Below are 17,272 nucleotides of genomic sequence, written 5' to 3'. Positions count from 1 at the left end.
GTAAGGTAACAAATTAAATAAGAAAGTAGGAAAAAAGTTAAGTATTAAGCATTCAAATGCTGCTTTCATACTTAAAAGTTGAATAAATATAGCGATGCATGCAAAAAAAAATTTAATAAAGTAAGAGCAATGGGTTGGACCTAAAAAAGTGCATTTCCACATTTGATTAGGATTTTAGATAAATGCCGAGCAATTAAAAAGTATCAAATGTCCAATAAATTATAAATTTCCGTCTCTAAGGACATACATACATACATGTATGTTTGACTATTAATTCTTATTTTGAAACCTTCATGTAAGATAAATAATATTTGACTGCAAATGACAGGTGTTTTTTATAGCAGCGAAGCTACTCTTTTATTGATATTTGTATGTATGACCTAGAGAACAATAGAAATATTTTTCATTCCTTCTTTATTTGTTTATTACTTTATCTATCGACCTTTTTGATCTTCCTGTCTATTTCGCATTCCCTTTCTATCTTTTTTTACTTTTTTCTCCCTTTTACCCTCTTTCTTTCTTTCTTTCTTTCTTTCTCTCTCTCTCTCTCTCTCTCTCTCTCTCTCTCTCTCTCTCTCTCTCACTCTCTCTCTCTCTCGCGCTCTCTCTCTCTCTCTCTCTCTCTCTCTCTCTCTCTCTCTCTCTCTCTCTCTCTCTCTCTCTCTCTCTCTCTCTCTCTCTCTCTCTCTCTCTCTCTCTCTCTCTCTCTCTCTCTCTCTCTCTCTCTCTCTCTCTCTCTCTCTCTCTCTCTCTCTCTCTCTCTCTCTCTCTTTGTGATTATTATGATGCTTGTTAACTTATTATAAACTCAAAAATGCTCAAATCATCCTACACATAGTTATATAAAAAGTTATATTTAATTAAGTAGAGCAAAAAATACTCTAAAATCAAAGTAGTATATCATGAACAGTAAGAAGTTTTTTTTAGGAAAGACAATTATGAGAGCTAAACAAGATGGGAATTATTGTTTTAATGAGCGCCGATAACCCCCCTCCTACTGCCCCTATAATTTCGAATTCATTTGAAAAATAATGGGGTTATCAGTGCTCAACAATGTACTTTGTGAGAAAGCACCGAATTACACTTATACATATATCTATCATGGATGATTAGTGATTACAAGATTGACAGGCACCGTAAGCATTACTGACATAATAACATACAGACCATTAGATATGACTTGTTGAGTAGCTTCGCTATTACAAAATATTTTTGTGATTATTCATCCGTCTAGTTTTTCTAAGAAAATAATGAATTGAACATTTTTTATGTTAGAGGTATTTTCATAATTTCAACTTTTTTATAATTTTGTTTTACATATTTCTAGGAGGTATTCATAGGGATTGTCATCCAGTCATTTTTAATTGTTTTTTTTGAATGGAGGTGTGCGTAAGTTGATTTTTTTCTGGGGTGATTTTTCTTGGGAAGGGTAAGGTACCCTCCAGCTCCCCTGGAATTTAAAACACATACATATGGATTCATATTAGAGCATCCCAGTTTTTGGTGTTAAATCCCTTGAATTAAAGCAATTTTAGCCGTCAGACTTTCATATGACTGCTTTTAAGAATGTCTTTTGTGATATTTTTTCTGTGCTTATTTTGAACATTTTTGTCCTTGCTTTATGATACAAATGTCAAAAGTCAAGAAATTCAAACAAAAGATCCAATGAAAAAATACAAAAAAATAAAATTTGCAAATTGCTTTTGTTTGAATAAAGATTTATTTTTTATGAATACAAAAGATATATTTTAATTCATTTTTTTCATATTTTTTGTTAGGCTTTTCTATAGCTTGGTTTGTTCAACTGACAAATTGGTGAACTAACAATAAGCTATATTTTCATTTATGCTTAGGTATATCTAAAATTTAAAATTTGTTATCTTAAATCAATCAAAAAATGATCATTTCCCGTTAATATAAAAAATTGAAATTTATAAAATTTAAGTAAAAGGACACTATTAATATTTTACTATATATGAATCAAAACTACTCTTTAAGTTTTTATATGGTTGTTTGGTTGGTAGTTTAATCTCAAGACCATTCTCAACAAAAAATCACTAATACACATTAAGGGTTTACTTTTAAAATTAATCCTCTGTATTAAGATCTGGTAAACCACTTGTTTTAGTTTTGGCTAAATTAACCCCTTGGGTAGGTTTTAAGCTATACTGAAGGGGATAGAAACCTTCCCCCTTCTCCCGAAAAAGTTTAAAATAGGGGAGTTTACTTTTAAATTCGGCTTTTTTAGCCTAATAATTAACTTAAAATATATCAAAAAGGAAGTTGGCCCAAAAATCAATTTTCATCAAATTAATTATGTATTTTTAGGGAGGGGAAGAAATAATCTAAAAAACAAAAGGTTCTTTTCTATTCAAATTATTTCAGATCACCAATCCTTTGATTTTAGGCCTTTGTTCTTTACATCTTAAGTTCATTAAAATTTGATAGGCCTGTTTTAGGTCCTGGCATTCCGCTACACTTACCGTTAGTGTCTTGCATCTGTCATAGCAGCTAAAGGTACACGTAAAAACTTTTCATTATGACGAAGTTTTGGGCTGCTGAGATTCGATTCGAACAAATAAACTTATTGATACCTAAAGGTTAGCCTACTTCTTAAAAAGTAAAAAATATGAAATAAAGATGCCTCTTTAGAATAACTATCTCTATCATCATATATATATTTATATATTTTTTTAATATAATAAGATAATGGGTTTTGTGGACAGATGTATATAATGATATATTTATAGATAGCTGGAAAAAGTTTAGAAGATAGGTCGAAAATTTAGAAATGTTTTGAGCGAGCATAATCTATACGTTCAACCGCTTGGCCGTTAGCAGCCTTTAAAGTTCATATAATTTTGGAGATAATAGTTACCAGTAACATTTTACAGTGAAATCCAAAATTGTACATCTTAAATTGATAAAGCATTAATCTTCGGATATTTTCAATTCATTTAGCAGAATTTTAGCTGTAACAATTAATTAATCTTCCATAGACCTCTTCCTGTATATCAAAACTCTTCCTAATTTCAAGTGAAATTAATGGAAACCTGTAAAAAAGGCTTAAATTGAATAGAATAAGGAAGCAAATTAGAGAAAATGTTGTTTTCTTCAAAGGACCCTTTTTGACTTCGGTTTAATTGCTAAAAAGGGCGAATCCAAAACTTTGATGTATTGGACCTTTCCAGGACAAATAGAAAGTTTTTTTATGTTTCTTTTTTTCGTTTAAACAAAACTTAGAATGTTGAATTTGGAGAGATAGAAACTAGATAAAAAATCTTCACCATTTTCAACTGCACTATTTACATCTGCCAATGACAGAATTAGTTTTATACGCATTAGGTGAAAATGAAGTTGTCGTACATTGTCCTATCCATGATAGACATGTAATAAACCAAAACACTAGTATATCTATAATACAAAGTAGAACGATGTCTGTCCGTCTGTCTGTCCGTCTGTCCGTCTGAAGCTTAAGATCTCAGTAACTACTGAACCGATTGGGCTCTACTCTTCAGGGAATATACCTACTGGTCCTGTGATGGTTTTAAGCTATGTTCTTGGGGGGTGGGACACCCCCAACCCCCCAAAAAAATAAAAATACCCCCCCCCAAAAAAAAATATAAAATTTTTTTTTTACTTTTTCTTTTTAAATTTAAAATACGAAAAATTAAGTTGATCAAACCTCTTGGGGCAAAGCCCCTAGAGGCTAGGGGCGAAGCCGCTAGTCCTTTTATAAAGTTCTTTTTATGAGAGGGGGGGGGGGTCGAATGGTTAGGTCCGGTGAAAATGTATTGAAAATTTACTTAATTACTTCCCCCCAAACCCCCACCCACCCATTCTAAATTAGCGTGCCTACTCTATGATAACAAATTTTCGTTTATTTATCTGAAAATAGACAAAAGTAATTTCTTATTGAATACTATTAAGGATATGTAGATATTTTACATATTTAAGATCATTTTTACCAACGATCATCTACTTATGAACTAACTTTGTGAATATGTCTATTGGCAATGATAGAAAAGGTTTAGGCTTCTGACATTTTTTTTTGAAGATTCCTCTGACAAAAGAGCATTTTGTCAGTATGTACATTTATATTTTTTAAGCTTCATTGCTTAGAAATGTTTTTATCCTTGTTTATTTCCCATTTTATTTTTAAAAGTATTAATTATCTATCTATCTATGTTTTCTATTATCTACTTAATTTGTTTGTATACCTTTTTTCAGCGATAATTACTCAAAAATGGCAGGGACAAGTTTTCGGAAAACAAAGATCGAAACATTGCCCCAATTATTTTATTATGTGTGGTGCAAGGACGTCTACAATTTTTTTTTTAAGGGAGGGGGGGTGGGTTGTCTTGGAATAAAATAAAGGTTTTCAATGGTTTTAACCCCAACACTTTTTTGGAGGGGGTAACCCCGCTTCCTCGCCTTGGGTAAATTTCTTAAAACTTAAAGACAAAAAGTTACTTAAACTTTAGTTACAGACAGGGGCGTCCAAGCTTTTTATTTTGGGGGGGGTAAAAATTTTTAAATTTGCTTGGGGGGGGGGGTAATTACCCCCCCTGAAATCTGTTGGCAGGGGTAAATCTAGTTTAACCTCCCCAAAATTTACCCCCGGGGTAAAATTTTTTTGGGGGGGGTAATCGCCTCATTACCCCCCCCCCCTTGGACGTCTATGGTTACAGAAATCAACATTTCTAAAGACTAAAGATATTAATTCTATTATCAAACGTCCAGGGAGTGAGGTGAAATTGGTCAGTAAATGATACTGTCACCCCATGTTTCTTTTATAGATACGTAATCTCATTCGTTGGATTAAATTTCGTCGAGAAATTTTATTAAATCTTAATTAGTTAAAAACCAACAACTTTTTAATCAATAATATTTTAAATCAGGAAGGTTAATTTTGTTTATTGTAATTGAGAGGATGTTCATTAGTTTCTTGTCCTATCCCTTCAGACCCCTGTGTTTTCTCTGAAAATCACAATAGTTCGTAAACATTATAACTACAACATACCTAAAAAGTTTAAGAAAAATTATTAATAGATAATTTCGCTGTTTTTATTGTTCTGTACGTAAGTCACAAAAGTAGACTGAAATAAGTAAAGTCGTTGTATTTTTCTTGTTTATAAAGCACAACGATCTGTATAGATCATAGCAAATAAACAAATAGTGCAATACATTGGTTGTATTATTGTAAATTTGTCAGGAGACAGATATTCAATAGTTTGAGAATGTACTAGGGCAAATAACCAATGAAATAATCATTATTGCTGTATAGTTGAGTATATATTTGGGCATAAAATATCTTTTTCTTGCACATTTGTCAAAATATCTACAGAACTCGAGAAAAAAACCATATGCATAAAAAATGTCGTGTGCAAAAGCGGACTCAAAATTACCTGCACAACTTTTAAGCATAATTGTTATCTATTTGTTCAAAATATGTACAAAATTGGAGAAAAAAAACCACACACAAAAAAAGTAGTGTACAAAATCGGGCTCCGAATTAGGTGCACGACTTTTGGCCATAATTGTTTTTTTCAGAACATCCAATCTTATCCTTGAGTCTACTTCCGATGGGCGAAGATTTCTATTCAATGATTTTATGAAAAGATAAACGGAGCAATTGTAATACAGTAGAATTTACATTTTCATACTTTACTAGTGGCTTTGTAGGTAATCCCAAATAGCTTAGTAGAATTGAAGGAGGTTGCTTCCCCCCTACCAAACTGTATTTTTATTTTAGAACAAAAAATTATTTTGTTTAAAACAGTCTTTTCTTTATTATTCTTTCTTGAGCTGATATTTTTTTTTAAACAGGAAAATTTGAAAAACCTACTAGAAAATTGCTGCAAATAGCAAAAGTTTTTGAGATACTAATGAACAAACAGATAACTTATGTAAAGTTTAGTTATATCCATTACATATAGGCACACCCACCCACCACCCACAAACACACAACCACACACACACACACACATATAGACAAAAGCACATCCTCTAATAGGCCCTTTGATGTGGTTTATTATTTATATTTCTCCTTTTGTTCTAACTTTATTATTATGATTTATCTCTAATATGATTTAATTATTTCCTTAGCTATTGAACTTTTAGTTGGGAAGGGAGGGGACATTGGACTGAAAATTACAGACAGTTATATAAACACGTTCTCTCATTCGCTCAAAGTTACCAAAAATACAAACTAGCTGTGTCCAAACTTTTAACTAATAATCGTAATCTATTGAGGGGTTATTCTGTTTATCACTATTGGGGATGAACATAATTTTATCGTCCATTTACATATGAGATCGCTAACTTTTATTAGACTCTGTCATAAACTTACAAACTCTTAAAGGAAATAAAGTAAAAGTAAACTTAAATACAGCTTAAATAAACAATAGTTAATTGAAATACAGAAATAATTTATTTGTATGACACATTCAGAAAATGTAAGTTAATTCCAGGAAAGCAATAATAAAGTTTAAGGAAAATACAAACCTTTTCAAATCCTGATATTTACGAGTTACCAAAGGGTAATACTAATAATCTGATAAACCCGTTGATTGGGGAAAAGAATAATTTATCGCCCACTGTTCTTTCCCTGTAGTCCCAGTCATATACGTGTATACCACTAGTTTTTTATATTACACCATTCGTCTTTATGGCCATACGTACTTTTATAATTGTAGCATAGCTTCTCTATATCATTTTCTGCATTTGATATATCCCTTAAAATCAACAATCATATATAACAGGCTAAAATTAAGACATTAAACGTACATAAACTAACTTGTGTCCTATTTTGAAGTATATTTATTTTCATTACTGAGCTTCTTATAAGAAGATTCTCCTTGTTGAATTATATTAGCCTCGATGATGGCTGTCCTTGTTCTTTAGTAAACCAAGTTTTTTTTGTAAAAATGTAAAAAAAAGTCTTTTAATTGCCTCTGTATGGAAAATGAGGTTTGTATACTAAAAGGTTTAAAGAATGTAAAAAAAAGCACCAATAGGTCATTGATAAAAAAAGATAGCTCAAAATATGCCAAATAAAAACCAAGAAAAGAAAACGAACAAGCAGTTTCGTATCAGGAATCATTTTTGCAAAAGTCAAATGAATTGGTTAGTTATTCAATGTAAAAAATTGATGTCCAAAACAAATTATAAAATTGCTAAACTTTCTACTTTGTACCTAGTTGTTATGGGAATAAGCATACTAAGGTTAAAATCAAAAGGCTAATTCTAACATGCCTAAATTAGCAATCAAAGCTAGCCTTATCGAACGTATAAAAGCTTCACTTTAACAAATACAGGCAACCAACTATCTTAAATTTTCTAACTTTTACTTAAATACATCATGAAAACTTCACAGCGTAACGTCGGCAATTAACATAAATTAATAAAAAATTAACTTAAAATTAAGTAAAGGTTAAATATCACAAAAAATAACAAGATAAAATTTCTACAAAAGTAACGCAGCGAATTATTTATTTTGTAAAACTAAAGAGTTTGAGAAAATAGTTGAACAAAGGTGATAGATTGATAGAATAAAACAGACCTAGAAGCATTGCCAGGAAGATAGATAGATGGATAAATAGGTAGTAGATAGATAAAAGATAGATATATACAAAAGAATAACAAGGATGACAACATCCATAAAAGCGAAGCTCTGAAACGATATGACAGACGAACATTTACTATTGTTGAGTGTCAGAACTGAATATACAAAATATGAAAATATAAGGTTTGACAAAATTATACGTAAATTTGTTGCAAAACTTATTAAATGCAGAATTCTGTTTAAGGACATACTGATTATAGAGATGCTTCGCTCATAATATTGTACCTTATTGTAATAGGAATCAGTAATCAAAAAATCAGATCAATCGGATGATTTTAACACATAAAAAATTGTTATTAAAAAAGTAAAAAAATCAACATGTTTAAAATGGACGTACGGACATTCTGGTAACGATTATAGAGTTTCTACGCTTTCTAAATCGTACCTAACTACTACAGGAATCACCATGCAAAATTTGAAACCGATAGGACAATTCTAACATGCCTAAATTAACGAATAAATGCTAACTATCTCGGACGGACGGACGGACGGACCGACCCTAATTATAGAAAAGCTTCGCTTTTAAAAAGATAAACAGGCGAATAGGTAGATAGATAGATGAAATGATATTTAGGTAGATAAATAGATGAAAAGACAAATAGAGAGACAGATAGAAATTATATAATTACAAAAAAGGATATATATGTTGATAGATATAGATAGATAGACAGGCAGAAAAGTATTTAGTTAGATAGATATCACGGGGCATAGAGACAGAAAAAAAGACACATAATAAAAAAGGAATAAAAAGTATCTTAAAGACAAAATTGGAATGTGGTAATAAAAAAGCAATTAAACAATAATACTTAGCAATTTTAGCCATTTGGCCAAACCAACTATTAGAGTTTTTTAATTTAGAGATAAAGGGTCTAGTAGATGATTTTGTACAGGATAGCCTGAACCTGTGAAACCTGGAAGCATTTGCTGCAATAGTTTATGTTTATATAATAGTTATTTATCGCATTGTATCATAAACAACTTTCCTCGGATATTAAAATTAAAATCTGAAATTAAAACCAGTTTTTTTTTACCTGGGTTAACAAAACTGGTTTTAATTTTATAATTTTTATTTTAATGTTCGTAGAAAATTGGCTTTAATACGTTTGGAGGAGTTTATGGAGAAGTTTTAAGAATTTCGACAAAAAAACATTTAGTTGTATACTGTAGGTTGTCAGGGAGGAAGGGAGGGGACACTGGATCTAAAATTCATATTTCTGACAGACTTGGACTTTGGGTACCAGAACACATGCAACTTTTATTATTTTGGCAAATTTCAAAGACTTTGGGTACCAGCGCAAAGAATGCCGCTAAAAAAATTATTCCCAAAGCAGACAACTCTTACTGAACTAATCAATACAAATACTAGCAGACAATTTGAAAAAAAATTCTAAAACAAGTTTATTTTGGTTTTAAAAAAAAATAGTTTTCTTCTGAGATTGGGTGGGATAAACCAGAAATTCTACTGTGATACTTATGTAACTATCCATTCTAATCAACCCCTTGTCAAATGCGAAAACAAACCCCATTTATGGTATTATTTTAAAAGAAACTGCCAGTACTAAGGTCATGCCTTTTATGATAAATTACAGACTATTCACAGGAAAATAAGACAAGATAACCTAATGTTAAACACTTTTCTTTTAGTGTTTAATAATTTCTTATTATACAAATCTAATAAAGATTGCTATATCTAATTTTTTGGAATTTTCCACATATATCTGGTTTTAAAGATATTGAGTTAGAACTCTAAAAATTGAATTAATTGCCCATTGTCCCCTCCCTTCCTCCCTGGTAGGTTGTAATAATGGCAGGTTCCTATTGCAACAAAACTTTAATGTATATAACGCTGTTCTTATAATGATATTATAATCTATATTTAAGATTTAAAACTTATTTACTTTTTCTTTTCTTTCCTAATTTCTTTGAATAAATTATAAAAATTGTCTTTCATTAATTTCGCCTCCAGTTTGTGTGTGTATGTATGGTATGTGTTTGTGTGAGTTTGTGACTTTAGTGCCTTAAAAAATGACAAGGTTGAGTGAATTTTAATTTGGATTATAAAAATTTACTATTTTTAACTGTTTGGTGTTTTTTCTTACAAGTTGAAACATAAAGAAAATCAAGTATCGTACAAGCTAAAGTTACTCAATGTCTGAATGTATGCTTTTACCGTTGAAACAGATCTATAGTATATATGTATATACAGACAACTACCTCCCTTCCTTTTTCAAAGACCTTCATTGTATGCTTCTGAAATATTTTCTGCTACTTGGCTGTGTTAATATATGCGACACCATTTGTTGATTTTCAATGACCCAATAGAAAGGTTGTATGTACAAGATGGTTGCGATGTGGAGATACAGTTATTTAACCCTTTCTCCCTCTAGTCATCATCATCGCCATTTATCTCTTCTTTCCAGAGCGTAGGCCACGCACAATGGTTCTCCATTTATCTTTGAATTGGGCCTCAGTAGAGGCTCCACTGAAAGCTGAAAAATTCTTTTCTCTCAGTTCCTCAAGAAATTCCCTCCTCCAGGTTGTTTTTGGTCTACCTGGTTTCCTTTTTCCTGTGAAGGGGTCCCAAGTCAAGGCTTGATTGGTTAAATCATCATGCCCTTTCCTTAGAGTGTGCCCAACCATCTCCATTTTCTCTGTTTTATTGTCAGTTTGATGTCTGACAAATCACTGTGCTCTAAAAGCTCAGCATTTGTGATCTCCCTCTAGTGTTTTACTCTAATAACGATGAACAGTTTTACAGGGAGTTTTGTATTGGTCTGCGGTAGGTTTTAGCCTATTTGGAAATAAGTTTCCCGAAATACCAAAGCTTATATAATATAAATTTTGTTGGTTCTGTTTTACTATTAGTTTTTAAAATACTTAATTCCTTAACTTTTATGTGAAGTACCTAATTTAAAACTAATGAAGTAATATTTTATTGTTTTATTTATATTAATTATCGAGACATACTGTAAAGTGTCAAAAGCGAAGGTTTTTAGTAATAAATGTATGTCTGTATGATTATGTTTTACTTTTAGTGTTTTAATCATTTTTTAAATAGTTTCCTGTTAATTGATAATAATATTATTTTAATGAAATAAAATCATTGGATTTGATAAAGATCATAATTCTATTTAGATTTTACTATTTACTTCAAAACAAAAAAAAACATAATAGAAAAATATATGATTTATTGATTATGATAGGATTTTAAAAATTCTGTTAATTGGTTTTGGAAATTGGTAGATTATTATTCTTACTTATTATTGGAATTTAAAGAGGATATATGCATTTCCTCATACTCTAAATGAGATTTTTGTTATTCGTACCCCCCGCACCAAAAAAAAAAAAAATATATATATATATATAAAACTAATGGGTTAAGCCCTCTTCTCCTTGCAAGGTTAATTTTATTTAATATTGATTGGCTAGTTCAAACTAGCAAATTCCAAGCTTTTCAGTCAATAAACAAATAACAAATGGGATAATATTGTTTATCAGAATTGGGGAAGTAAATAGGTTCATCACCAATTGTCTTATCCCCTAAGATCCCTGATTAATTATTAGAATATTGTCCCTGTCTTATTATTATACGGAGATATGTAAAATAGGAAGGTTGTCATTTCCTAACAGTTTGTTTTCAACCTTAGTAGTGATGCAAAATTTAATAAATACTGGGTGTACATGTGTCTACATATTCAGTAAGATCTCATAAACCACTGGACCAATGATCTTGATATCTTAAAATTGGCCCTGGAAGATTTTGGGCTATTCAGCAAGCTGTTAAGACCTAGCTAAACATTGGGATCTACTGCAGTTCACGGTAAAATAATGCTGGTAACGAATATTGCCAAAAATTTATGATTTTTAAAGGCTGCTAGCTGCCAAACGGCTGAACGTACAGATCATACCCGCACACCATTTTAAGCGGTATAAGAAGGCCTGCAAATAATCTGGAATAGCCAAGATCCAATGATGCATAGGGAAAGCTTCACTGAAGAAAAAACGCGTAAAATAGGTCTTTTTCGCGCATTTCTCTGCACTGCTAGATAATTATGCATTATTGATTTATGGCTATTTCAGATTATTTGTAGGCCTTCTTATGCCACTTAAAACAGTGTGCGGGCATGATCTGTACGTTCAGCCATTTGGCAGCTATCAGCCTTTAAAATTCATAAATTTTTGGCAATATTCGTTACCAGCAATATTTTACCGTGAACTGCAGTAGATCCAAACATTGAACCTTCTTCATTTCTAGGAGGCTTTAAATTGGTCATCGGATGGTTTTATGCCAGTTTATTTATAATCATAAGTTTTTTATGTCTTTTGACTTCCCTACGTCCCCCAAAACTTTCCCAGAGCTAAGAAGAACCAATTGGTTCGGCGGTTAGCGAGATACTTCGGTTCAGACAGACACAGATCCTTTTACTTTTATATCAGGATAATTGTAGCACCTATTATGTTTATTATTATGTTGTTTGGTTGTTTATCGCGTGCCACTCATTGGCTTTTCCAGATATCTTTTGCAGGATGGGGGGGGGGGGGGGGGAGAATAACATTAGACAGGTCAAACGGTTTTGCCGAATATTGAATTTTTTACAACTTGTTAAAGTCAAAGGTAGCTTTTTGAAAACCTTGATTTATCTAAATATGGCAACAAGTTTTGTAGGTATCTTATTGGACAAACATTCAACCAAATTCTCTAGCTTAAAAAAACCAGTTGTCTTTGACTTTTAATTCGAAGAATAAATCCGCTAACCATATAACAGAAAATAATCGAAAAATATTATAATGGAAGTGAGTGGGGGTAGGTATGTTAATAATAATAAGGGGTGTGTTGGGGAGGGGGTGACAATAAATATTTCGACTACTTAATGATTTTGATTTGGGGATTATAAGCAGGGTTAAGGACTCTAGGGGGGGGGGGGGGCGGAAGGAGTGATAGATTCCATTGATTGTCGTTGCAATAGGGTTAATTTAGACCTCCTATCTTCTAAATATAAAATGTGCCTTCGTCAGCTTTGGAAATGATTTGTTAAAGGGGAGAAAGCCTGATTTTACCTAACTAAACTAGACGTAGTTCTGCAATAATATTTATGGTTTTTGAGTATTTTAGAGTAGCTGCGCTACTACAAAGGATTATTTGGATGTAAGGGAAAACAAAAGGGGTGGGTGCATTTATAGGAAGCACTGATTGATTGATTGATAGATAGATCCACAATAAGTAGTAGGAGTCTAAACAAGGATGGCAACATTCATTAAAGCGAAAGGGGATATTATTAAATTTTTATTTTGTTCTAAAGTTGGCAAGAAGCTTCATTCCAAAATTTTTCATCATATAATATATGAAAAATAATTTAAAATCCCACTGGATACGCTCCTAGAGGCCTCTTAGGATTTCTTTCCGGAAAGTGGAGGTTCACTCCCTAAACTTAGTTATGAACCTTCCCTGGAACTATTAGAAGCTTCCTTGTCAAAGATGACTATAGTGGTCCAGAGGGTAGATAATAAGCTACATACTGACAGACAGACAGACATCCTGTTTCTTTCATATCAGAATATAATAAAAAAAACTGTGTGAATAATCCTAGAGTAGCTACGATAATACTAAGTACTAAGTAAGGACAGGAAGGAAAGGAACGAGGAAGAGGATAAAGTCAATCCGATGGACTTAGATAGATAGATAGACAAAGATGTTTGTCTATCGTTGTCTTATCTTATTATTTTATCTGTTTGTTTTCAATCTTAGTATAAAAACATAGTTGGTGATTTTTTTATCTGATTATTTCTCTCTGCCTTTCTCTGTCTCTCTACAGAAGGGATAATTTTGTTTATGATATTTGGGGATGTACATTAGTTTATCTCCAATGTTTTATCCCTTGCGATTACTAATTAAAACCAAAGTTTTAATCGGAAACAAAAATTTAAAAAGGAAATTATTAATTTAATGCTAATAAATATTTATGGGAGATAAGGATTCTAGAAATTAAATAGTAGATAGGACAGGAAAGCTTTTATGCTGCTGCCATGTCAGACGCGTTACAATAAGATTTAATTTCTTGAGAATGTATAGGCTTGACATAAAATTTACATGGTACATATAGGTTAACTGTCGTAAATATGGGTTGCTAACATTGATATCATTTATTGGTCAGTTCGTTCAACAAGTAGGACTGGAGGGGATGGAGTAAAAAAGTGGGTGTAGGTATCGTTGTTTTAGCTAGCTACAAGTTTCCATTTATTATAGTTCATGATAATTTGGTGTAAGATCCAATTAATAATAAATCCATTGGTAGCGATTACTTTTTATAACAGGATCATAATTTGTCAATTTTAACCTCTTTTATAGTTTTAAACATCTACACATAAAGTTGGAATTGTATGTCAACACTGAAACTTTACTCATTAACATGTTCAATTAAGAGTTAAGACTTCCAGACAAAAGTTTCGTAAAAAAATATTCTTAAAAGTACAATTATCTATCCTTGAAAAATAGTTGTTTTTATATTTATTTATGTATTGTTTTTAATAAAATAGTAATTGTTAATTTAATACTAATTTATTGTACTTCCTTTAGGTTATAAAACAAAAAAAAATACTTTTGCTAATTTAAAATTCGTTTCTTGTCCTACATATAATGCTAATATGTTCGTTAGCTTTAACATATAATAAAAAACAACCATTCCTATCCCTAGCGGATAGCTTTAGCCACGCCAGGCTCTCAGTCCTAAAAACTAAACCAAATAAATAAAAAAAATACTTACAGACGGAAATTATGAACGAGATATATGAATAACTATTTGTATGAATACATTTACTGAATAGGCTTTTATTATAAAGAAATATACCTCTATATGTATACTGTATGTATATATTGATTAGAGGGTCCACGAATTTATCATGTTGGAACATAGGAACAAGATTTTATTAGATAAAATTAGTATCCACGAGTAGGGTATCACAGAATCAGGAATATATCTTTTTTGAGAGATAAGATAAATTAATGTACACCCTTAATTGCAGTAAAAAAAATTCCAACTTTCTGTAGATTAAAACTATTGGTAGAAAAGTTTGAAAACTGTTAAGCAACCGAATCAAATTTAAATTGGATATCCTCTAATTTAGAATCAAAGAGTAACAATTCTATTAAAAACGGCTTCTTCAAATTTGGATAATGTAAATTTTGGATGTATAATTTTAAAACTATTTTTAATGTTTAAGAGTTGTTTCACTCCTAGCTTCTTGGATCTTCTTTTTCGAAGGGCTTTAAAAATAGTTTAGATCCATCAAAATGTCTTAAAATTAATAACTTAGTCTGATCTGTGGCGAGAGAGATAGTTACGGACAAATAATACAAAAAATACAGGATAGTCTGGTTTTTGTACTCAAATATCAGAAAACTTGTGGAACCTCTAATGTTTATATATATTTGTATCAGGAAATAAAATGACAGATTTCGGATATAGAATCATACAATCAACCTTTATATGTATATTTTCATCTATCTAGCTATATATTCATTTACATATTTGTCTAAATATATTTAGAATTATATTATTTTTATCTATCTAATGCTATGTATTTATAAAAATAAAACTAGTTACAATGCCCTAACATCTAAGGATTTAAATCTGCAAACATTATAGCAAAAAACCATACGGGGCCCATGAAAATCTTCCCTAAAGTGGATAGCTCAATCGTTTGAGTAGTTTTAATAATTAACAAAATTTCAGTAAAAAAACAGTTATGTTTTTTTTCAATATTGCTGTTTTAATTGCTATTAAAGCGTAATTGATGTAATTTTGGATGATTTTATCCTTGTTAAAATAACATTCTTAAAAAGTGAGAAAATAATGTCAACACTATTTTTATCAGCGTTTAAGGGAGATGTATTTATTTGATTTTTGATTGGATATTTTATTACTTAGATCTTACACCAGAAGGGATACTCGCAGAGGACTAAACGATACCCCCCTTCCAGCCCACTTTACCCTACCCTTTTCCCTTCTAATGGATAAACGAACTGACCAATAAATGACAGGGAAAATAGCAATCTAGTCAATAATCCAATCTTCATGGAGAATCTTTAAGCATAAAACATCCATAACGATTGGGCTGCTTTTTAGGCACATTTTTACAACTTTTATCATTAACATTGATTTTTAAATATCCTTCCCGCAAAAAGACCAATTATACTTTTTCCTTTTTCGATGGTTTTTGTGTCAATTTTTCTCATTTTTTATCATCATTAATTTTCTTTTAATAGTAATGAATTATTTAATTTAACACATCTTAACTCTTATCTTGTGGGGAACTAATTGGTTTAAGAGGGTGGGGCGGGGGGGGGGGTGAATCTTTAATCAAAGTAATATAAAAGAATACTAAATTCTCTTTCAAAGACTTAGGTTTTCATTAGTATTTGTTGTAATTTTTCTAGCCTTTAAACTAAACTTACAGAAAGATATAAGCCCTAGAATAATTCAATCAACTTATTTTAAAAATTTTTTTAGCTGACTGCAGAACGTTTTAGAAATAAAGAAAAACAACAGGTTTACTACTTTTAGACATTTGACTAACCATTAAGCTAGATTTCCGAATCCTGCGGTGCTATCCTAAACAAAAAAATAGCTTAAAACCTACCTTACTGGACGGGTTACCATCATGCGGGGGCGGACATAGCTCATAATATTGCCCGCCTTCTGCCATAACAATTCTCAGTACACCCCCCTAGAAAAAAAACCGCCCGCCAGCAAAGGGTTAAGTAGATTTTTCTCCTTTTCTTCAATTCTCCTTTCTTAACTTTAAAGACGATGGGAAAATTATTAAAAATTTTCTCAGATGCCTCCGAACAAAAATGTATTATTTAACAAATACACATATTAATCACTCTAAAAAATCCTTAATCAACATAAAAATCACTCTAAAAAAGTTGGATTTATTATTTTTTATATATTGTTTTAAAAATTTAACATATGGTTTATTTAATTATAAAATTTCAGGTTGTCACTGACGCGTGAATTGTGATCCTTATGACTACGTTCTATACTGCCTTACGCCATTGCTAGCTATCTATCTATCTATCTATAAAGATATCAATCTTTCTATCTGTCCCTTCAGGCGTGCACTGACTTCCGTTTAAATATCAACATTGTCAAATGCTCTTATTTAAAATGTAAAAGAAATATATAAATATGATTCTCATTGTCATAATATCAATATTAAAAAATCTAGAATGTAATCACTATTTATTCTATTGTATCAATATTTTGTTATTAAGATTACTAAATCAATATCTATGTTCAATTTCAAAGGTTTATGTTGATTATACGACTTTATCTTAAAGTGGGTATGGCTGACATTATATCGACAAAGCGGTAGTTAAATGACATTATGCCAACATATGTGCCTATGTTGTCGTAATAACCACACAAATTTTGACAATTATAAAAGTTGTGTGGAAGTAATAGCTCACCATACCTGCAGTAACTCTCAGAGGTAGAGAGAGTGACAGAGCGAGAAAGAGAGAAAGATATAAAAAGGGAGAGAGATAAAGAGAAAGAGAGGCGAGGGAGTGATTTGAACGAGTTCAAGATAATATAGAGTGTAGTGTTCATACGTTTCAGTCAATTGGTTTTAGCAAAATTAGCG

General features: G+C 31.1%; 1 protein-coding gene across 2 annotated transcripts in view; it reads right to left on the bottom strand.

Annotated features, from left to right (window-relative positions):
* The window catches only part of LOC145332894 (uncharacterized), a 104,100-nt gene extending 87,439 nt beyond the window's left edge, over positions 1-16,661 (bottom strand). For both annotated transcript variants that reach the window (XM_080177996.1, XM_080177997.1), the window contains exon 1: positions 16,265-16,661. In XM_080177996.1, the coding sequence (XP_080034122.1) occupies positions 16,265-16,330 (66 nt within the window). In that variant the 5' untranslated portion in view covers positions 16,331-16,661. The remainder of the gene's footprint in view (positions 1-16,264) is intronic.
* Positions 16,662-17,272: the final 611 nt, after the last annotated feature.

This window comes from Acartia tonsa, chromosome 11, assembly GCF_053477335.1.
Source record: "Acartia tonsa isolate MP-2025a chromosome 11, ASM5347733v1, whole genome shotgun sequence".
NCBI classification, from domain to species: Eukaryota; Metazoa; Arthropoda; class Copepoda; order Calanoida; family Acartiidae; genus Acartia; species Acartia tonsa.
The sequence above is the reverse complement of the archived record's forward strand: the minus strand, read 5'-3'. Positions and strand labels throughout refer to the sequence as shown.